This window comes from Triplophysa dalaica, chromosome 2 (assembly GCF_015846415.1).
Source record: "Triplophysa dalaica isolate WHDGS20190420 chromosome 2, ASM1584641v1, whole genome shotgun sequence".
Taxonomy (NCBI): Eukaryota; Metazoa; Chordata; class Actinopteri; order Cypriniformes; family Nemacheilidae; genus Triplophysa; species Triplophysa dalaica.
Genome location: NC_079543.1, coordinates 29,940,442 through 29,965,095, shown reverse-complemented (window position 1 = coordinate 29,965,095; position 24,654 = coordinate 29,940,442). Strand labels below are relative to the sequence as shown.

The 24,654-nt window shown below is 39.0% G+C and overlaps 1 protein-coding gene across 1 annotated transcript; it reads left to right on the top strand.

Moving 5' to 3' along the window:
• Positions 1 to 1,883: 1,883 nt before the first annotated feature.
• Positions 1,884 to 13,045, top strand: ndfip2 (Nedd4 family interacting protein 2). The gene is made up of 8 exons (XM_056729773.1): positions 1,884 to 2,067; positions 5,949 to 6,108; positions 7,663 to 7,793; positions 9,795 to 9,882; positions 10,295 to 10,419; positions 10,645 to 10,711; positions 11,077 to 11,182; positions 12,040 to 13,045. The coding sequence occupies exons 1-7, from the start codon at positions 2,032 to 2,034 to the stop codon at positions 11,178 to 11,180; spliced, it is 711 nt and encodes a 236-aa protein (XP_056585751.1). The 5' UTR covers positions 1,884 to 2,031; the 3' UTR covers positions 11,181 to 11,182; positions 12,040 to 13,045.
• Positions 13,046 to 24,654: the final 11,609 nt, after the last annotated feature.

Genomic DNA, 24,654 nt, shown 5'->3' with positions numbered 1-24,654 from the left:
AGTTGTGTTGTGACAACTATATACATCTACAAGAAGACATGGCTTATAAAGTCTCTGTAAGTCGCTTTGGATAAAAGCGTCTGCTAAATGACTAAATGTAAATGTATTACTTTAAAGTAATTTTAAGTTAAATTTTCTTTTGTCAGTGTATTTATATTTATATATCCGTATATAAAGCACACCCCTTTTCTTTACAGTGGTCCAGCTGTGCCATTTCTTTACATTTATCTTTCAGTTGAATTCACAGTTTAAAAGGAAGATTTAATTTTTTCTCTACGTTGTTTTAAAAGGTTATGAGTTATCGTGTATAATAATCGGGATCTCAATATATTGCCAAAATAATCATGATTATCATGCCCTACTTCCTAGGCTGCTTTAGGAGGGGGTGTGTCTCACAGCATGGGTAACAGAGTTTGCTTTTACTTCCTTTTGTCTTCTCAATGAAAAACTTTCTGTGTGTCAGACGACATTCTTGCAAGAATAAATTAGTGAACAAATTTTGACAATTGTTTAGTTGGATTTTTATTTCAGCCTTATAACCCATGATAGGTTAAATATACTGTTATTTTGCCCACAACTGAATGTTTTGGTGACCCAATGTAACCTAAAACTTTTCATCATGAAATAACATCAAAAGTAAACCAAATTCATTCATTTAAATTCATTTAAAATTCAAACTAACTAAATAATAGAGTGGGATTATATATATATTTATACAGTATATCTTTATGAAGATTCAAATTAACCTCACTGTTTTGTGTCCAATTCTGCAAGAATGTATTCTTGTTTTTTTAGGCATCTATTAAAGGCTCTGTCGTAAGGTGGCCCTCTAGTGTTTGTTAATGGAATTTCATCAGAGTATCAGTGTTCGTCACACGGGACTGCAGCTGACCCAGGACGTCTTCTTGTGTCATTATAAAAGCCTTTTCAGAAGCTGCTTGATGGAAACCGAAATGGAAATCAAGACAGATCTTTCTATTATCATTTCGGTTGTCAGTTGTTTACAATACAAAATCATGGAAACAGTGTGAATGAAGATCTTTCCCTGTTGATAGGCATAACACAGTTTGTCTTAACTTGTCCTTGACGGTTAATGTATCGCAGCCCTTTGAGTTTTTCATTATATATATATATTCAATATTGAAAATATGATGGTAACTGTCCTTCTGTTTCAAAATCTAGCTTTTATTTCCAAGTCATTGATGTTATAGAAACGAGAGAAAGCCACATGCGAAACCAAGCGGTTATTTGAGAAAGATGATGATGGTTTGGGGACCTCTGCTGGCGAGATTGAAAATTGAAATGCTTTACAATTCTTTTTAATATAAATGTTGAATGTTTATCTAAATGTTTTATTTTCTTCCTGTAATACACGTTAATTCCACTGATAATTTCATTGACGTATTTAAATGACTATTTCTACGCTCGTTTGGATGACAGTAAGAAGCACGGTGTCGATATGATCTAATAACCGCGTGAGGGCGATGTTTACTTCACTAGGTAGTGTGCTCGCCTGACAGGTGTGAAAACAGGCTCGTGTTGATGTTTACTATACAGACATGTCACCTTCAATGGCAATAACAAGGACGGATAATGTTTGGGAAAACAACCGATCTTCGTCGACACACAGTCGTATTACATGTCATTGTGTACCCAAATACAGCCACTCCCCCTTATGTCTTGCTTGCATAGGCTACAAATGTGAACAGTTTCAAAAGGTCAACATTTTCTAAAACTTTTTGTTATTACTGTAATTTATTTTTACTTTTGCAAATGTATGTATGTTGAGTATTTAAATACTCTTCAGGCCAACTTCTCTTTAATACCAAAGTGACAGACTGTTTGACGTGCACGTCATTGCATCACAGTGACGCCACGGGAGTCTCCGCCCACTCGCTTTGTTTCTCGTTGTTAGACGAGACAGTATATGTGTATAAGCGGTCGCGTTAAGGTATATTATTGAGTGTAAGACCGAGAACTACATTTAATTTGAATTTATCTTCGGGTTTTATTCGCCGCTGGCTGGCCGATATGAACATGGATCAGGCGGCGAGCCGCTACCGAACGGTAAGTCTCGGTTCATTATTCGTTTTATATGACGATAAAATACCGCACGTTACATATAACGACCTGAGGTAACGTTATAACCGGCAGCGATCACCGTCTCTCCTGCGATGCCACGACATACGCGACCGTTTTTCAGAACGCGTTTTGCGTCAAGAACGAAAACAGCCGAGCGACGTAATGCGTCCAGAATCGCTTTTATGGGAGTTTAACGTTAACTTGTTTGAACTATACTCGTGTTATGACACGATGGGGGAAAACAGTGCGACGCGACGCAAAGGCAGAAAGCGCGTGTGACGCAGACTGTGCGCGGGCATGACCCCAAACAGCGGGAGATCTGATGCCAGATCAGATGAGCTGACTCGATAGACAACATTTCAGTCCAAGTACTAAGTAGACAACAAGACTTTTGACTCAGTCGAAGTGTTTAAATGTGTACTTGACGCGTTTGGACACCTGCGGTGGTCGTATTTTGCAGACACTTCCCTTTAATGTGATCTGAGGGTCTGTGTTTTGTTATGTAAAGCAGTTTAGTGGTTTGATGGTTCAAATGTTACATTTAATATCTCTATAAAAAATAAACAAACGTGCCTTTATTTCCTTCTTGAGCCTGCTGATATGACATCACTCATGTACATACACGCTCCCTTATATGTTGTATCACATGTATGATCATAATAAGAGTTGAGGCTGCTCGATTATGACAACAATCACACGATTATTTAGCACGATTACTCATTACCTTTAAAAACAACATAGAAAACTGAAGAAACATGCCTTTTAAACTGGGAATTCAATTGAAAAACGTATATATAAACGATATAAACGTAAGAATAGCACATGTGAACCACTAGGAAAGGGCTGCGCTTTATATACATTTGGATAAAATTTATAAATATATATAATCCGGTGGATTTCTACCATAAGAAAAGAGAGGATTCATGCAAAATGGAAAGCGGCACAATAATTGTTTCACCAGGATTATTTAGTTTTTGTAATTGACGATTACGATTAATTTTGCACAGCCCTAATAAAAGGTTTATAGTCATATAAACAAATAACATTTGAGCACATAAACTGAATTGTGGTTCTGCTATATTTGATAAAGTTAAATATTGTAAAGTGTCAAACAAATAATGATTTTTCTAATATACCAAGTTTATGAAACTCATTTATATTTTGGTGGAATATAACAGAAGTCTTTTTTTCTGGCGTGTCAGCAGATGAAATGCATTCCTGGAGGGTGTAACTGAGGGTGTTTTCTGAGAGTCTTTTCAAAATTTCTAGGAAGTCTCGCTCTTACTCATAACGTTTTTTGATCTCTCTGTTGCCATGCAACCGCCGCAAAATAGGGCATTCTATATGTGTGTGAACATAAGAAACAGGCCGAGGCGAGCTGATCTTTCCATGTGAAGGGACATCATCAGTATGAGTTGGTTGTGGTTTGACCACCACAGTAAACAACCATCAGAAACGGCTTCCTTCAGTTTGTCTTTACAGCTTCAGCTCCTCATAGACCTCAGTCACTTGTGTTGTGATGTTGTTTTAGTGCACACGAGACCTGTGCTTCACTTTCTTTGAATAATGAGACCTTCTTTGGTTTAGGTCTCAGCTGGAACACCTCTTAAAGGCACAGAACACTCAAACACCAAAACTCTTTCATCAATCGCTCACCCTTCAAACCTGTACCACTTTCTTTTTGTCTGCAGAATACAAAAGAAGATATTTCGAAGAGTGTTTGCCAAACATCGCCGAACCTTCTGTTGTATGAACACAAAACCACAGAAACATTTCTCAAAATATCTTCCTTTGGGTTCAGAAGAACGATTTACAACCGAACGAGGGTGAACAAATAATGACAGAACTGATGTTTTTGGGTGAACTGAAGTCATCCTCAACTTATCCATGTGAGGGTCTGCTGATGTGCAGACGCGAGTGACCCTGGAGCACAAAACCAGTCTGAAGAAGCACCGGAACATTTTTAGTAAAAGACAAAAATATAGTTTGTATGGGTCAAAATTATTGATTTTTCTTTTATGCCAAAAATCATTAGGATATGAAGTAAAGATCATGTTCCATGAAGATATTTTGTACATTTCCTACCTTAAATATATCAAAACTTTATTTTAATGAGTGGATGTCCAGTCACAGTGACTAAAATCTTCAAAGGCCATTTTCTCAATGTTAAGATTATTTTGCACTCTCAGATTCCTGAGTTTTAACGGTTGTATCTCCGACATATATTGTCCTATTTTAACAACTCATACATCAAGAGAAATCTTATTTATGCAGCTTTCAGATTATGTAAACATCTCGATTTCAAGAAATCGACCCATAAGACTGGTTTTGTTGTCCAGGGTCACATTTGTGTTAGTTTTAGTAGTTCTTCTGAGCACCCACCAGTGACGTGTGTGACGTCCCTGAGCAGTTGTTGTGTTTATGTAAGAGTCGTGGAGGTCGTCCCTGTGCGGTCCTCACAGTCGGTCCATTGAGTGTCTCTGTGTGTGATGTGGGCTCACAGTGTCATCGCGTTCATGTGAAGTTTGAAGCTTGAAGATAAACCTCAGGACGCTGACCTCTGAAGAGAAGCTTCTTCGTTTCTGACTACTAGAGTTCCTGGAAATGACATGAAATGTAGTAACTGTGGTGTCACGTGTTTCAATGTTGTGATGGGTGGACAGACTCAGAGGTTGAAGCGATGAGGACGTGATCTGCACGGGTGGCACTGTCTCACATTCACAAACCTCAGATGGAATGCAGCGTTCTTCAGATGTCCCTCCCTGTGACACGTTCAGAAAGTTCATTTCTCACCCTCATGTCATCTCTTCACAAACAAACATATCGTTTCGCTTCAAAATAATGCTGTTTAACTATTAATCGATTTAAGAATAAAAGTTTACATAACATATGTCTGTGGACTCACTGTGCATATTTATGTTGAATGTTTTAGTAACGCATGCATGTATTTAAAATTAAATAAAACATATAAAAATGAATATATGTTTATATATAATTTAAACTCTTTATTCACTTGATTATTCATTCATTTCAATTTTGCAATGCAAAATTACACAAATATATAATAAAATACAATTAAGACAATAAGTATTCATTTTGTTTAATACTAAATTTGTTTATTTGAAATTAATGAAATTATGTAATTCAAGGAGATGAGGGAATCAAAGAAAGGACTTTATAAAGGAAAAAGCAAAAAATATTTACTTACTTTCATCAAAAGTCAAATATAAGATCACATTAAAAGTGTTTTTTGAGAGGGTGTAAATGATTACTCTAAGCCGTTCTGTGTCACCTTTGGGTTATTAAACCTGTTTCGTCACTTCTGGGATGTTGTGAACCAGGGCAGACATGACATTGTTGACTTATATTATGAGGGGTTAGGAACCGTCAAACCTAACAATCTGTTGTTCTACAGATCATCCCGACACCCATGTCAAACAATATAAGGCTAAAGTTGTGAACGCGGCATTAGTCCCCTAAAGTCATTAAAACGTCATCTGTGGGATGAACCTTTGCTATCACAGCACTTCATGTGAATCAGACTCACATCCTCTCCACAGTCCTCGGCTCATCTGCTGAAGGCTTCAGTTTTCACATCTGTGTTTGATAAAAGCGTCACAAATATGCAGAAAATCACAGATTTGAGATTCATTCCCTGTTTTTATTATGAGGAAAATGTGTCATGTGGATGCCAGATGCGTTTGTCTGAAATATACGGCCTGACACTCCTTACCAGTTTCTTTAAAAAAACATTTCAGAAACGAGTGGCGTGTTTTGTACAGACAGTGTGGAAGATCCCCGCAGGCGGTGGCTTGTTTGAGGTGTGTCGTATCAACTTCATGTGTTTTTCTTTGGCTCTTTCACAGCTGCACAATGAGGACGATCCCTCTGAAGGGTCCGCCAGTGCTGAGCCCTCCACCTCCTCCCAGGCTCCTATGGAAGGCATAAGTAACGCCACCACCACGGACACGGAAGCCCCGCCTCCACCTTACGCCAGCGTGGCCCTGGGAGCAACAGCCGCACCAGGTCTCTTCACACCCACTGAATTATTCATGAGGATGATCACAACACATTGTTGTTATGAATGATGATGATGTTTCAGTGGTGCGTGTCGACTGATCATCCGTGTTAATAATGAAGCTCTTGCACTAGTTGAATAAAGCATTCGCTGGTGAAGCGTCACATTCTTCTGCGTCTGTTGGCATCAAACACAATGCTTTTGTTTTCCAAACACTCCCTCAGTGAATTCCATCGCTAGGAGACACAGGAAATTCAGTTCTTTATTATTTTGTTTCCTTTAAATGAATAGATTGCGCACAGACACTATTATAATATCGGGCAAAATGATTATTATTGTAATGAATACATTTTTACACTTTTCTAATTTCATGCAGTGTTTGGCTGTCCACCAATTTTTTTTATTGAATTATTATAGTTTTGATTTTAGTGTTATTATTATTTCAAATTAGCTTTTATTTTTAGAAATTTAGTTTTTATGTTGATTTTAATTCGTTTTAGTAATTGTGGTATATACTTTTGTCATACTCATTTTCTAATTTATTTGTTTATTTTGTATGTTGCTATATAAGATAAAATCATTTTGATTTTAGTTTTTGATTATAATTTTAGTGCTTTTTCAGTTTATTTTTGAGGCATCATTACATTTATTTCTTCCAATATTTTTCACGTTAAAATATCATTCCTCTGTTGTCTGATATCGGTCACAAAATGAGACCTAAACAGTTTCAACAAATGAAATTCCTTAAATCACAACTGATAATCTCTCTCTATTCTTCATAATCATTTCCTCAGTAACTGTAACACGTCGGATGAGTCTGGTTTCTCCTGAGGTTTTTTCTCCATTTGTGCATCATTGGCGTTTGGGTTTCTCACCACAGGTCCGTGTTGGCTTGCTCACCCCTTAAACTGCTATATTAGATGAGATTAAAGTTTCGGTGACTTCTGTTAACATCGCTTTATCAGAATGATCGTGCTTGTTCTACAAACCCCATTTCTGTGTTTGACCTTTTCTGTGTTTTTCTCTTTTTCTTATTATCTCCTGTGAAGCTGCTATGGAACAATGCACATTGTGAATATTAAATTGAATATTAGATTTCAATGAACGGAAACATTTTAAAAGTTTACAGGATGAACACAATGTGAAACGATCAATATTAGGTACGCCAAAAAGGACTATTGAACACACTATTAAAGTGAATCACTTAAAATGTTGTGAATCACAGACCGAAAGATGTGACTGAGAGTAGAGCATTTCTACTTTTAATAACTACATTTTTAGATATCGTGTTAAGTGACTGCCTGTACAAAGGTTTATATTGTTGTTTTTAGCTTGATTTGCTTTTTATGCTTTTTAATATTATGATTTGAGCAAAAATGATGCGTGTTACGAACCACAAAGTTGTCAGTGTCATTCAAATCTAGGGTTTGACCAAAGCAGCAGTAGTGGTGCTAGAGCTAATGCCGCTAATAAAGACAGAAGGTGTGTTGTGTATCAATAAGACGCTGCACTGATCACAGCTCGGGTGATTTGTGTGACCTGTGGCTTTTCTCTCTCTGCAGAAAGCGTGTTCTCAGGGGACTTTCCCGTGCCTCCACCTTACAGCGTCGCCACGTCACTGCCCACCTATGACGAGGCAGAGAAAGCAAAGGCGGCGGCCATGGCTGCATCAGCCATTGAGGTCATTCCACGAGTGAGTATCTCATCCACCCACCAGTTCTTCAAAACACAGAACGTTCCTCATGTTCCGCTGGACGGAGCTCTGTATAAGTCTGACTTTCCTTTTCCTGAGAAATGTCATCGAGAGGCTTTAAGCAGCAACATGAGGGGAGCCGCACGGAGGATGTGGTGAGCCGTGGAAACCGTGACCCAGATACATATACTCGCTCAACTTATGTGTTATGTAACGCCTCCCTGAAAAGCATTGGGTCTGAAGTCCTACTTCCAATCCTCTAAATGTCACAGCGTTACATAACCAAACACGAGTGTGCAGGAAAACAATGGCAAACTGTTTCTCAGAACACATTGAGATTTCTCAGTCATGATTTTACTGCATGCACGTCAGATGCTTCTAGTTTGATCTTTTGTCAACTTATGCAAAGACATTCATTCATTGGTTGAAGGGTAAATACTTTATTACACGTTTTGTTGGAATGCTTGATTGTGATTGGCCAGTTGCGACATTTGAAGGTTCATTATTCCCAGATAACAACCCCTCAAAACTAATAACACACGCTTACTCGGATGGAGCATTTTGACATTTTTTTTTTGACAAATTAATTATAAATATGTCTTTTAATCACATTCCATTCCATTTTCTACCGCTTATCCGAACTATCTCGGGTCACGGGGAGCCTGCGCCTATCTCAGGAGTCATTGGGCATCAAGGCAGGATACACCCTGGATGGAGTGCCAACCCATCGCAGGTCTTTTAATCACATATATGACATAATATTTACAAATGATTAAACCAAATTGCCTGTACGTTACATTTGAACGTCGTTTCTTACCTTAAAACCAAAACTAAACGGTTCTTCGTTGCGGAAGAAATGAGTTAATCAAATATTCCAAATTCACATTTTATCCCCAGTTTTTGTCTCTTGTGGCAAGTAGTCATGTTATACGTGGGATAATGTACAAGCAGCCCTCTGTTATTGGTAAATAAACCCCTTCAGTGTGACCCAAGACCCTCCACTTCACCTCCTGATCACGTTTAGCTTTATAATAACTGACTGGGATTATTTCTGCCATAACAACCTGCTGCCTGTACACTATCCCTTACTTAACAGTGACTCAAATCTATGACAAAATCTGAAATGATTTATAAAATAAACAGACAAGTGCATTTGAAAGCTGCGTTTAGTATCGTCAAGTTTCCAAACCAAATATTTTTCTCTTTTTGAGAAGTTTGTGCTGTCATACTAAAACACAATTCATATATATTTGTGGATCCAGATCTGAATCTTTATATTGAGGACATAGCGAAACTCTTAACATGTGTAAAATGCATTATTAAAGTAGGGTTCATGTATTAGTAATTCCTTTTAATGCACCTTATAATGTCTCATGAATAATTGTTTATACATTATAACACTCATCATTTTTATTTTGTTTATAATTCTTTACAACAACATTTTATGTATTCCCACGCACATTATGAACTATTATAATAATCTTTAATAATACAGTATACCTAAAGGCTTTAAGTAAAGTCTTAGCATATGTTTTTAAGACTTTCCATTGTTACACAATCCCCTCTTACTTTTATGAGCTTTAGCAGCAATGTGTCGTAATCCAACTTTGACCTTTGGACTGTGGCGTTGTATGTCATCCATATCTTTCTGAATCTAACTTCATATCAGACGCAAAGGTTTTGTCGTAAAGAATATGATTTTTGTTGCCCAGCTGCTTTAAAGGTGCTACTGTATCTACTGTAGTTAAATAATGATGTTCTGCTTGTGGTCTGCGTCTGATGCTTCACAAGGCTTCTCGCTGCACAAATACACACAGTCTTGCATTGCATGAACATTTCCCAGCATCTTTCTGACATCAAACAGGTGAAGGTTTTGTTGTTTCTGAAGACGGGCCTGCTGCCTGTGATTCGATTTCTTGGATAAATTCTTGGTTGAAACGGTAAAAGAATTGAGTAGTTTTCCTTCAAGAGTGTTTCTCCCTCTGTTTAAATCTGGATCAGGATGAGGATTTTCCGGTTCGGGATGACTTCAGTGATGCTGACCAGTTGAGGGTGGGGAATGATGGCATCTTTCTGCTGGCCTTCTTTAGTGAGTACATCAGAAGTTTAGCACTTAAATGATAGCTATAAAGTTGTGAAAGAATGTCCTGAGAGAAGAGCACAGTCCACGTCACCACTATAACTAGAACTACACAGTCATCTTCAAGAGGGTTTTCCAGCTGATGAATGATAAAAACACTGATAGCCAATGGAATATTGTTCACAACTTACAATAACTATATCAGCTAATATCATTTTTAATATAATTATATTGGTGTAAACAAGCTTTTAATCTTATTTACTCAATCACAATGACTTTATTGTAATTGTACAGCAGTGACACATTATTATTGGTATTATTATTCAATCATATTAATCAATTCTGTCTGTTGTAGTCATTTCACTTCAATGCACAGATGTTTGTGTATCTTGTAATGTAATGTGTGTGTTTGTGAAACCAGTGGCCTTCCTCTTCAACTGGATTGGATTTTGCTTGTCTTTCTGTTTGACCAACACCATTGCGGGTCGATACGGTGCTATCTGTGGCTTTGGTCTCTCACTGATCAAATGGATTCTTATTGTTCGGGTGAGTTAACTCAAGCATGAACACACAGAGAAATGAATCTCGGGCGTTGTGAAGAAAAGTGTAGGACTCGGTCATTCACGCATGCACACTTTCAACATTTGGAATGTAAGAGCGTAGCTGCAAGCAAAAGATCTCTATTTGAAATTGAGGATTGAGTCTGTTTGGACATCCTCTGTGTGAACGTGACAGAAAGTCAGTGTTTAACGGAGTCATTTTTCTGTCCAGTTCTCCGATTATTTCACTGGATACTTCAATGGGCAGTACTGGCTCTGGTGGATCTTCCTTGTGTTGGGTAAGATCCCTTGGGGATGTTTTCACATTTTCTCCTTTGATCTGATAATATCGAAAGCAAATGTTTGAGTAGTCGTCATGTTTTCTGTACAGCGCTCTGGCTCCATCTGCTGGGACCTTTACCACATTACATGTTTATAGAATCAAAAATAAAACTCAACACCTATTATCATTATTAAATGCTTGATCGCCTTTTATATGTTTCCATGTTTATAGAATCAAATCAAATTACACACATTAGCATACTTAGAACCGTGATTATACTACTGTAGGTGAAACCTTACTCATATTATTATCAGTGAATGCATATTGATTATTAATATACCTTCTGTCTTTGACCTCTGACCTTTGATCGTTCACCTCCAGGTCTGTTGCTGTTCTTCAGAGGGTTCGTCAACTATCTGAAGGTCCGCAACATGTCGGAAAACACGGTGTCTTCACTTCGAACCCGCTTCTTCCTCCTGTACTAGAGGTGAGGAGACCCTTGGTCACGCACACACGCATGAACCTAAACCTGATGTTAATCTGTTTGTACCCTTTCCTCCGCATCATCACATATGTGTGTTTGTAGGTGTGATGTTACGGTTAAAGTGATGAAACTACGTTTTTCATCTGAATATGTGCTGCTAGTTTTTATCTCTTGTGCTTTATTAGTTGCAGATGGAGTCCTGCTCTCTGTGTTTTAATATCACATCTTTATTGGATGAATTGTGGCAAACTGAGAGAAAGCAGCACACGCTCGTATATGTTTCCTGTTTTCAAAATGCCTGACATGTGTTTTTGTAATAAATGTGGTTAAATGTTCGGCTGGTGTTGCTCAACACATATAAATTTTCTGCGGTGATCTTAATTACTGCGGTTGTCATGTCATTTGTTAAACGTTTCCTTGAGAAAGAGGTCAGGAATTACCCCATGTATCATTCGCCATCTGGATATTACACAAAATTGGCCTTTTTAAAAGCATGTTGACCACATTTTGTTTCTCAGTATTTACGCTAGAAAACTTAACATGTTGCCAAGTATATTACAAATGTTTCAATGTCGTAAACAATCTAGTTTTTATAGTATAAAACACACCACACCAATTGTTCATAGCATAAGTTAATAAACTGATTTGAATAATTCTCACTTCAGAGATGGTGAACGGCATTATGTCTTTACAGAGAAAGGATTTAGCCTCACAACTGGCTCACTCGTGATGTTTGTGGGACATTAGATGCGTGGGTTCATTGTTCATGTCTCTGGTATCTTTGCTTCTGCGTAGTTTGCAGGACGAAGGCCCAAACTTGAGAAAAAACACGCTTGACTCTCATTCACTCTCTCTTTCAGGGTCGCCTCGCCAAACATTCCTCCCTAATGTGAAATTCCTTGATGATTTGCAACCCGTCAGATGAACTGGAGCGGATCCCACGGAGGAAAAAGGGAAAAACAGGAGTTTCTCTGCCAAACTTTCTGAACTGAACTTGGTTAAAGGTTTTACTGCACTTTTGAAGGAGCACAGAACCACCACGTTCACACATGAGGTTTTCACTTAATAACTTCCCTTTTTGCTTCAGCTCGTGCGCTTCAGCTCTGGTTTATAACTACTTTTGGAAAACTCAAAACACAAAGTCACTCATCGGTTATGACACACACACACACACACACACACACACACTGCATGCGTATTTGGTTTATGATAATATGCAGCCAAGAAGTCCTATGCAATGTGGTTTACCAAACCTTTAGATGATGAAACTAGAGTAGACTTTCATCTTCGTTGCATCCAGGTCATTGGCCGATTTGATTGCTCCGCAGTATTAATAAACACATCTTGATCCATAGATAGATTTTGACTTATAAATCTAGTGAAACAGTCAAACTAAAATGTAAGATACGATTGCACTTTTTCTTCGGAGTTGTGTTTGGCTTAACTTTATATTAATGATCATGTAACATCATTGATGTCTTTCAAACTGGAAAATGAATTTGTACTTTTTGCCTTTTGCACCTTCCGGATTTTTTTGTTTTTTTTTAATGATTATTGGTTGTTGTAAGTAGTCACTTGCTCAAGCCGTGACCTGCGTAGATGACTTCTTTAGTTTCTGGAATGAGTGGACGCTGCTGTCATTTGCTTCTATTCATCACAAGCTTCTTTAGCAGAATGGCAGACTGAAGAAAGACCCGGCGACCTAATTCACTAGAGAAGCAGGCGTACACTGGTAACTGTGTGTAAAACAACCAAACTATTTTGTTGGAAAAGCTGAGTTGGTATTCTCTGATTGGCAGAGATTGATTGATTTGTGTGATGTTTATTCTCTTGTCTCGCCAAATGCCAATAAAATTTGGAATCTCGGGAACGTTTGGCTTATTGTTAGACTTTAAGTAATGTATTTATCTTCAATTTAAGGTGAAATAATTTCACCCGCTGATTTATCAGCACATGTTCTCCTATCTAGTTTAATATTGACCTGAAGATCATTTGGGTGTGAAAAGAGACGGTTTGAAATCAAAGAAATGAAAGAACGGTTCACAGTGGACGAGTCATATGTGCAGTATATATATATATATATGTCACACGTCACATTACAATGTTTTTCAGGTATCATTCATGTTGACTATGAAGCGTTCATGCGGTGGCTGTGATTTATTTTCTGTTGCTATATGTTCTGTGACTGAACGGTTTCAGGTAAGTTAATATAGTTTTTATTTATTCAAAAATGCATTGCAGTGATCCTAGTTTCTGACAAAACACCAAACAGTCTCTACATGACAAAACACAGCAGTAAACTTGTGTGTTTACTTTTATAATAGATACTTTTGTGTTTAAGTTTTATAAGTATACAGCTCACTACAGTGGATGATTTACCTTACTTGATGACTAAAGTATGAAGTATTATATTATTCATCAGTTAATTCTTTTTCAATGTATTTGTTAATACTACCGAAACATGTGGTATATATTAATTAACTTCAATATACTATAGTAAACAAAGTATACAACAGTAGTTTTTCTTGCAGTGGGTTAAACCCCTGAAATGAATACAAAGATTTCCTTTAACCCGGGAATATAATATCAAAAGTACATTATTAGTTTTGGTAACTGTAACTGTAGTAACTTTGGTATTTGGTGTAGTGTAGTAGAGTAGGCGGGGCGAGACCGTGGTTCGAGTCCGGTGAGTAATTATGAATGAGCGCCAGCTGTGCGCACACCGGGCTCGAATCACGTAGGAGATTGGGAGCATATAAAAGGAACGAGCGACCGGACCGTCGAAGAGAAAGGACTGGGCCCGAACATGTTTTACTTTTGTATTTGTATTTGTATTTATATTTATATTTGTGTTTATGTTATTTTGCCGGCAGTCGTCCGCGAGGGGCCGCCTGCTGTTATTATTTATATTAAAACTTTATTTAAATGTCTGCCGGTTCCCGCCTCCTTCCTTCCCTACTTGAATTGTTCTACATGTAGATATCAGCGTTTACTCCTCAACATCTCAGGGTGTCTATTATCTTCTTTTTTGTAGACGGTACCATGATAAAAAGCCCTGTCAATGGACAATTGTGTGAGATCTATCGCCCTTAATGTGAAAAAAGAACATTTTTACCAAAGGTTTTTTACAGATATCAATATGATGTGGTTCAAATACCCACGTGTGATTTCTCTTCAAGTCTTTTTCATAGTCAGGCCAGAGCCATTTTCAGGATTGTCACATCCATAACAGCACATATTCCTCAGAAATGGTAACATGGGAAGTAAAATACAGTAACTACTTAAAGTTCTTCTTATTGCTTCAGGTTTGTATATTTTACTTCACAGACATCCCACAAAGTTTGACGTCCTTTTTTTCACATCCACAACGCATTTTTATTTCCATTTGTGAAATATAAAACTCAAACAAACACTGACATTTCTCTGATGTTAAACACTATCAACATGAGTTTAGTCAAATACAGACAAATGCTTCAGATTATTGGTAACAAATACATTCTCTGAGTGTTTAATGTCACATCAGATACAATAGTGTATGTGGCACAGATCACTGAAGCACAGAAACAAACACACTGTTACTTTCAAAGAGCTGTTTTCATGTCCACTAGAGAGTGGCACTTCTCTCACCCACTTATATCTCTCTCTTTCACTCTCTCTCTCTTTCACTCACTCTCTCTTTCTTTTCTCACTCTCTCTTTCTTTTCTCACTCTCTCTTTCTTTCCACTCTCTCTTTCTTTTCTCACTCTCTCTTTCTTTTCTCACTCTCTCTCTCTTTTCTCACTCTCTCTCTCTTTTCTCTCTCTCCCTCTTTCATTCTCTCTCTCTGTCTTTCTCACTCACTCTCACTCACTCTCACTCACTCACTCACTCACTCACTCTCTCTCTCTCTTGTTCTCACTCTCTCACTCTCTCTTTCTCACTCTGTCTGTCTTTCTCACTCACTCTCTCTCTTTTTCTCTCTCTCTCACTCTCTCTCTCTTTTTCTCACTCTCTCTTTCTCACTCTCTCTCTCTCTCTCTCTCTTGTTCTCACTCTCTCTCTCTTTTTCTCACTCTGTTTGTCTTTCTCACTCACTCACTCTCTCTCAATCTCTCTCTTTCTGATGTGTGTGTGTGTTAAAGAAAGCACAAGGGCCATACTGACAATTACTGTCGGCAGCGTTTTAACACGTTTGTGTAGTTGTTGCTGGCCAGGTCTAAAGATGGCCCCCCGGCCTCTGGTCCTCTCCCCCCTCCTGAGGCGTTCCGTTCCGGCCCGGCGGGTAAACAGTGTCTCTCTTAAGCTCAGACACACCTCCACTCACTCTGCAGTTGCCACAGGTACTGATAGGAATGTCAGGGGCCGGGTCTCAACCTGCTCGCTCTGCTCGGGTCGCTGGCTGTTCACGCTCAACTCTTTCTTTCATTCAAATGGATTTCTGCAGCGTGCTTTCATATCGTTGTGAATGAAGCGGCTTTACAAGTAAAAGACAAACAGAGACAGCAGTGGAGAAGTGAGGAAAAGAAGGAATGATAGAATCATGAAAAACAGGCGTAGATGATAATGCTCCGATGATCTGATGGAGTTCATTAAATATCAACTTAATCTCAGATGTTTCCAAAATAAAATTAGCAAATGAATGTAGATTGTGGAGGTCTAATATCTAGATTTGAGTTAATGTGATGAGAAATGTTTGAGTTGATATTGAGATCGCAGATTGCAGACGAGACAAATCTGATCTCAGTTTGACACATTGTTGACGTCTCTTCTCAAACTCTCATGATCTCTTAATCTTTATTTTCCAAAGAGAAACATCTGAGACACAGGTGAGACTCACACAAACCTTTCTATTCGCTCTCATTCTGTGATGTCTAGGAGAAATGATCAACAGTAACTTTACATACAGACCATCATCAAACCTTGAGTCCAGTAGATTTATGTAAAGCAGGATGTTGACCAATGAAATATCACTGTGGGCGGGGCTAGCTCGTGCCACCTGACAAAATAAAGCCAAGTGGCCAAAATCAACATCACCGTTTCAAACTAAACAACGTGCCCGTAGAACACACCAAGAACTACATTATTTTCTGTTCTCTCTCTCTGTTCTCTCTCTCTCTCTCTCTCTCTCTCTCTGTTCTCTCTCTCTCTCTCTGTTCTCTCTCTCTGTTCTCTCTCTCTCTGTTCTCTCTCTCTGTTCTCTCTCTCTGTTCTCTCTCTCTCTCTCTCTCTCTCTCTGTTCTCTCTCTCTCTCTCTGTTCTCTCTCTCTGTTCTCTCTCTCTCTGTTCTCTCTCTCTCTCTCTCTCTCTCTCTCTCTCTCTCTCTCTCTCTCTCTCTCTCTCTCTCTCTCTCTCTCTGTTCTCTCTCTCTCTCTCTGTTCTCTCTCTCTCTCTCTGTTCTCTCTGTTCTCTCTCTCTCTGTTCTCTCTCTCTCTGTTCTCTCTCTCTGTTCTCTCTCTCTCTCTCTCTCTCTCTCTCTCTCTCTCTCTGTTCTCTCTCTGTTCTCTCTCTCTCTCTCTCTCTCTCTCTCTGTTCTCTCTCTCTGTTCTCTCTCTCTCTCTCTCTCTCTCTCTCTCTCTGTTCTCTCTCTCTCTCTCTCTCTCTCTCTCTCTCTGTTCTCTCTCTCTGTTCTCTCTCTCTGTTCTCTCTCTCTCTCTCTCTCTCTCTCTGTTCTCTCTCTCTCTCTCTGTTCTCTCTCTCTCTCTCTCTCTCTCTCTCTCTGTTCTCTCTCTCTCTCTCTTTCTCTCTCTCTCTGTTCTCTCTCTCTGTTCTCTCTCTCTGTTCTCTCTCTCTCTCTCTCTCTCTCTCTCTCTCTCTCTCTCTCTCTCTCTCTCTCTCTGTTCTCTCTCTCTCTCTCTGTTCTCTCTCTCTGTTCTCTCTCTGTTCTCTCTCTCTCTCTCTCTCTCTGTTCTCTCTCTCTCTGTTCTCTCTCTCTCTCTCTCTCTCTCTCTCTGTTCTCTCTCTCTCTCTCTCTCTCTCTCTGTTCTCTCTCTCTCTCTCTCTCTGTTCTCTCTCTCTCTCTTTCTCACTCTCTCTCTCTGTTCTCTCTCTCTCTGGTCTCTCTCTCTCTCTCTCTGTTCTCTCTCTGTCCTCTCTCTCTCTCTCTCTCTCTCTCTCTCTCTGTTCTCTCTATCTCTCTCTTTCTCTCTCTCTCTGTCCTCTCTCTCTCTCTCTCTCTCTCTCTGTTCTCTCTCACTCTCTCTCTCTGTTCTCTCTCTCTCTTTCTCTCTCTCTCACAGTTGATGGGTTGTGAGTAAGTGGCGCCCAGGGCCAGCATGGCACAGTTCCACACCTCTCTTGTACGTTGTCAACGGCCTGTCAGATTCTTCCAAAAACTTCCACCTGCGTTTTTCAACACCGATCTCGCAAGAAGCTTTGGTTGGGACTCATTCCACGGCAAACGGGAGGAGTCACAGCAGGCGGGTATAAACGTTACCCTTCTGGGTCGGCCAGTGTGTGTGTTCTTGTTGCGTCTCCCTCTCGACACCTCTTAGGTCTTGGGGGGGTACACAGGGGTAAATTGATGAGCACATCCTCTGCCTCTCATGTGGCCTAGAAACACTCCACAGTGGCTTGGCTTTCACTTGTTTTTCTGGCACGGAAGGCCGCACTTTTTCGAGATCATTGAAATAAAACCGCAAATCGTTTGGCTGTGCGCCTGCGTTTATGCTCCAGTAGATCTACAAAGTTCATTTGGTTCCTCACAGGATCTCCAAAGATCTGTGGGGTCTTTAAACAATGGATAATAATAATACATTTGGTATACCTGATTTCCACTTTCTTGATTCTGTGACTCTTTAAATACGGCCTGTTGAATCAGACATTTGGATGTTACCTCACAGAGTTTTTGTGCATCAAAGTCCATGTTTACAGTAGTCTCACATACAGCCATATGTTAAAGCCGGCTCCATTGCTATTTTTATAAAGCCGTTGAAGAACCCGAACAAATAAAAATGGATTGCTTTATGATTTAGGAAGGAACTGTTGAGGCCGACAGCTCAGGCGTCGCAGCTGTTGGATGTCATAAATGCCCTGAACCTAAAGATTTGCTCATGATAAAGACTCGTCCTGTTGCCGTGCTACGTCTGGTTTGTACTCGTTTGTAATAACAGAGGTCACTTCCACATGCCAAAGCTTTAACAACTTTGACCCGAGGGTCGTCCTGTCACCTCGGCAGGAATTCTTCTCTTAAGTGTGAAATATGATCAAAGCAAGAATGTTTTCTGTTAGTTGGTCTGACCGCAATAGAACACTAGCATACTAACTCCAGTAATGTTATATAACAGCGTATTGACTAGTTCATAGTATGCACATTGTCTGTATATAACATGCAAACAACACTTGTGCAGTAGCACTTCCTGCTTCAGTTTCATTTTTTTCACATAATGAATGCTTAAAGATGTTGGTATAACACTTTGAATGTTCTCAATGTTTTTACATGTGCGTCGTGTTAAAAAACTAAAACAGGAAGTGCTTCTGGACCAAATAGATGCATGTATGAGCAGCATATCCTATAATACAACATGCCAGACTTTTCAATTTATGTTGTAAACAGAATCAAAGTAAACGTACACTTTAATACTTTGCTGTAGTTTCGCAGCAGGTTTACCAGTAAATCACTGTAGATTAAATTTAAATTTTATAACTTATATTTTCTTTCATTAAACAAGACTAAATATAGTTAGGTTACTTTTCTTATTATGTAAATGTTTCGTGTTATAAATAATTTTACTAGAAAACAAAACAAAAATGATCTGAAACAATATCATTTTTCAGTGTAATCCCAGTAATGAGACCAGTCTCTTCTTGCTCATTTTGAATATCAGAAGTTAACGTTTTTTAATTCTGATTAAAGTAAAGTTTAACTCAAACACTTTTTTGTTGTTAAAAATAAACAAAAATGAGTTCATGAGCCAGTACTTAAAAAAATCAGCATTCAGTACTTTGATTAACAACAGTAAGCGACGTTTGAGATATAACTTTGAAAAGATAAAATCGTAAAGAAACCGGCGGTTTGGTCGAAACACAGATGGCGATAGAGAGACAAAACCTGGACTGCAGCATTCATTTTTAATGCATCAACCTCTAAATTACTTAATGTTAAAAATCAGTAACAGAGATAAAAATAATCACAACTTTTGGGAATATGTGAAGAGTTTGGTTTTAATTATTTTCAAAAATCATGTTTTAAAATTTTACTTTGTTAGCTTGATGTTTTTTTTGAGTTGTCATGGCTTAAATCAAAACAAATCAACTTCAGTTTAATCAACGTTAATTGAAAAAAAAAAAAACATGATTTTTGAGTTATCTCATTGTGGAAGCAAACTCTTCATGTGCAAACAGAAAAACCTCGACCGCTAACCTGAAAGTGCCAACAAGAAAAGGAAATGTGATGTTGTACAGGTGGTGTGAGAAAGAGAGAAGGATGTGATGCTGCTGGGATACGTGAGTGTAATGGCACTGAGAGGCTGTAAAAGGAGACGTGTGTTTGCGCTCCCTCAGGATGAACGAAAGGCCTCTGTGGTGTTGAGTTAGCTGTGGAGCCAGCTTGCCTGTCTGCCTGCCATCTCTCTTTCTCTCTCTCTCTCTTTCTCTCACACTCTCTCTCTCTCTCTCTCTCTCTCTCTCTCTCTCTCTCTCTCTCTCACTCTTACTCTCTCTCTCTCTCTCTCTCTCTCTCTCTCTCTTTCTCTCTCTCTCTCTTTCTCTCACACTCTCTCTCTCTCTCTCTCTCACTCTTACTCTCTCTCTCTCTCTCTCTCTCTGTCTCTTTCTCTCACACTCTCTCTCTCTCACTCTTACTCTTACTCTCTCTCTCTCTCTCTCTCTCTCTCTTTCTCTCACACTCTCTCTCTCTCACTCTTACTCTTACTCTCTCTCTCTCTCTCTCTCTCTCTCTCTCTTCTCTCTGTTCTCTCTATCTCTCTCTCTCTCTCTCTCTCTCTCTGTTCTCTCTCTGTTCTCTCTATCTCTCTCTCTCTCTCTCTCTCTCTCTGTTCTCTCTCTGTTCTCTCTCTCTCTCTCTCTCTCTCTCTGTTCTCTGTTCTCTCTCTCTCTCTCTGTTCTCTCTCTCTCTCTCTCTCTCTCTCTGTTCTCTCTCTCTCTCTCTCTCACTCTTACTCTCTCTCTCTCTCTCTCTCTCTCTTTCTCTCACACTCTCTCTCTCTCTCTCTCACTCTTACTCTTACTCTCTCTCTCTCTCTCTCTCTCTCTCTCTCTCTCTTTATCTCTGTTCTCTCTATCTCTCTCTCTCTCTGTTCTCTCTCTGTTCTCTCTCTGTTCTCTGTTCTCTGTTCTCTCTCTCTCTCTCTCTCTCTCTCTCTCTCTCTCTCTCTCTCTCTCTCTCTCTCTCTCTCTCTCTCTGTTCTCTCTCTATCTCTCTCTGTTCTCTCTCTGTTCTCTCTCTCTCTCTCTCTGTTCTCTCTCTCTCTCTCTCTCTCTCTGTTCTCTCTCTCTCTCTCTCTCTCTCTCTGTTCTCTCTCAAGATTCAAAGGAGCTTTATTGGCATGATAAAAGAAAATTTACATTGCCAAAGCACAAGATTAAATATAAACATGCAGAAAATATGTTTCTCTCTCTAACTCTCTCTCTCACTCTCTCTCTCTCCTGATGATGAGCAGTTGCTCTTGGCTCCACTTTTTCCGTAGATTCCTTCCGATAACCGTAACATGGACCCATCGCATGAGATAGAAGCGCCGCTCCTGCAGTCTGTATCTGTATTTCATGTATCTCCTCACATCCACGTCTGCAGCGTTCCCACGTGTTGACCAATGAGCGTGCTTTCTCAGACAGGCACAAGTATCACCATCGCATCAAACTTAAGAACAGAGTAAAGAGGATTCAAAGCTTTTTGGTTTTCACCAAAAAACTTGAAAACTTAGTGACTGGTTTTCTTGTGCAGCTTGTACTTTGTTCATTTTAGTATTAACATGTTTTATTTAAGTAATGTTTACTGTAAAGAGACTATTTAGAAAAGAAGTCTTGATTTAGACAAGATCTGAAATTTAATTGAATATTTGCTTAAAACAACAATCTTGAATTAAAGCTGCAAGCAGCCTTTAAGCGGGTTTCGAGAATTTGTGCCATTCAATGCAGCCATGCATCCACGAACAGGCTAAGGGGTCAAACCCCAACGAACCCACGACGGATCAAAGTCCCACACACACACAGAAAAATGATAGAAATGATCAGTATCAGCTCAAAGAAGCATTGCATGCTTACACACTCATGACTAGCTGTTTTCTCTCAATAAAACAACAAAATAAACTAATTCAAAGTTGGTTGGTGTCAGGTAATGGTGTCATAAAATACTGGCTGCAGGCATAGCCTTTGTCCCCTAGCAGGATTCCATCATTGTCACCTGTATAATAGAAAAATGCAGTTCTGTTAGGCCCAAAATTTGTAATCCAGTTAGTTTGTAAAGTCTATTTGACTTGCCACATTCAAATAATGTGCATAACTTTCTGAAGGTACTTGAGTCGTGATATGTCAAATGTCACGTGATACAAAATTGATTATGCACTCCAAAAGCGTTATTTCGCCCCCCGGTGGCCGAATGAATTCATGTTTCTTAAAGACCTTCAGGACCACGATAGGAACAAGCCCAGCAAGTGTCGTTTTGATCGGCCTCCGTTTACCCGGTCTAATGAGTGCTCAAACTTCATTGACCGATGGCAGACATGTTTTTTGAGAAATGCCAGAGTCCTTTTATACAGTCAAGGTACAGGAGATAAATACACACCATACCAAATAATAAGTCGATCGGGCAGACGGTTGCGTAGTACTAGCCCTTTTCGTGTTCTTTGCTATTATATCGCCACCTAATGGCCAAACACCGAGTTTATTTTATTGTGACCCCGGACTGAGGGTCTACACATATGGTCTAAGCCCCGTGAAGATATCTCAAACCTTTCTCTAGGTATAGCCATTTTAGTGAAATAGGCTACTTCCGGGTTTGACGTTTTGATGCCCCCTAGCGACCCTGAATCAAAATATCAACTTTTTTTAATGAATATTTAAATTCACACTCCACAGAATTTATTAGCGTTGGTTTGGTTCCGATCGGGCGAAAATCCAGGGACTAGTTCATTTTTTTTTTCATAAAATGCAAATTAGCGAGAAAATTTGCATACTGGAAATGAAATCGGAGATATACGTTTTTTAAGTTTTGAGCCAGTGATTACACTGATATAAAACACTTGAGTGTGCGACATACATTTTAGGAGTAACGAGCACAAACGCGTTCAGCATCGCTGTAGCGCCACCTATGGGCCGATTTGGCTGGGTCACTGTATCTGAGTAACCTGCACAGATACAACCAACTGACCAAGCCTCAAGTTTCTATGACTTACGGTTTGGGCTGGGCGACCGGTTTTAAGGTGGAAAAATAATAATAATAAGAAGAATAAAAATCACTACAAAAACAATAGGTTTTCAGCACTTCAAACCCACTTCAAACTTTTTCAAACCCTAATTAAGGTAACGTTTTTCTTAGTCAACAAATGAAGGGTTATTCTTCTTACCCAATTGGCAAATTTATTTTACTTATTTTAAGCACAAATTTCCTGACATTTCATATTTTTTGTCTAAAAACAAGACTTTTTTCTGAGGTCATTTCACTCATCAAGGAAATGCATCTCGATTCAAGAATGTTTAGACATTTGTACTGGAATACAAGACAAAAATACCAAGTAATAAAGCCATATTTTGAAGTGTAGAAACATCAGTTTAGCTCCTGTCTCACCCCATAATAACTGTTTTACAAGGTGGCTAATGTGTTTGTATTCATTCATCGTAGCTAAACATCCGATTATTATAATAAAAGATTGAATCCACAGCTCATTAGGTCATAAATGTACACCTTAAATGCACTTTGGATAAAAGCGTCTGCCAAGTGCATTATGCAATATTAAACGTATTAAACTGGAAATAAAGAAACGTAGGTTCTGTGAGGTGTGTGGAGCTGTGGACCACGAGGAACAGGTTCTAGGTGAAGTGAATCCAGCCAGCTGTTGCCTGGTCGTGTCCATGGCAACTGCCACACAATATTTGTATTAGGATGTGTGTGGGGACATCTGATACAGAGCGGCTCGGTCCAGCTGTCCCGCAAAAACAACCTTCTCCGTCTCTCCCTTCCGTTGCTCTTCCCAACACGTGCACGCTCGCCTGAACTGATGACGGATCATGTTCTGGGTGTACTCGGGCCTAATGATGGTGAGAGAACAAGCCGTAACGTCTGCAAACATTTCCAGTGTGTTTGGAACACCTTCGGCACAAAACTCTGGCTCTGTGGGGATTGTGGTGCAACAAAAGAATGATCTTTGACATTATTGAGGAGAGTGTGTGTGGCATATCCTCACAGAACCACAGACTCACTCACTTTTGGTGGTTTTATTTCACTGAACAACCACAATCCTGACCCTCCTTAACACACTTTCATTGTTTGTAAGCGTGGTGTTATAACGCAACAGTTCTCTTGTGTCCGGGTACATGCTTATGAGAATAAAGTGCACCTCAAACACAAGAAGAAATGTTTACAAACGTTACTTTTTTTTTTCAAAATTGTATTCATTGTTATTTATGTTAAAAGAAGAAAGTGCACACTTTTTTATAAAACATTTAACTTTGGGAACAAACTAATATAATATCAACACATGTTGCATTTGTCATCCCATGGGTATTTACATGTTATCCCCGTTTCACACCAAAATGTTTCAAATACACACATTTCACACGTGATCACATGTGTTGTTGTCACATGAGAATTTCATGTGTCCTTTCTGTAAGTTTAGCTATTGGATAGGATTAAGGGATGTATAATAAAGCATTTACATATTAATATACAACCAATCTGCATGATAATAAGCAAGCAGTAAATTATGAATTTGTGTAGCTCAATATAAAGTGTAATAGATACTATATATTCTAATTTTTTCTGAATTTCGGTGCTGCCGTGGTGAGTTTTGTTATGGCCGACATCCACGTTCAGTTCCCAGAAAGTTTATGAATCGCTTGTTTTATTGGGTATGATATTTCACAAACACACATGAAAACCGCTCCGTTTACCTCCTCCATTTACTCGCACTTCACCACAACTCCGTTTACGACTTTATAGTAAGACAAAAAAGACTGTGTCAGTAATGTGAAAGTAAATACTGACCGTAGAGTCATCAACGCACCCGTTTAGAGTGCTTGTTCTCTTAGAGACACTTTAAGAGTGATGTTAAAGGGATACCTCACCACCAAAAAATCATTCTGTCCTCATTTCTCACTCCAAACCTGTAGCTATAAACGTCTTTTTTTTACTGGAAATTTGGAATACATTTGGAAGGATGTCAGATCAAACCCCCATTTATTGTCATAGTAGGGAAAATAAATACTATGGGAGTCAATGGGGGGTGTGATCTGACAATCTTTCAGGTATCTTCCTGTGTGTTCAGCAGCACAAAGACATGTATTCAGGTTTGAAGAAATGATGACAGTATATTCATTTTTGAGT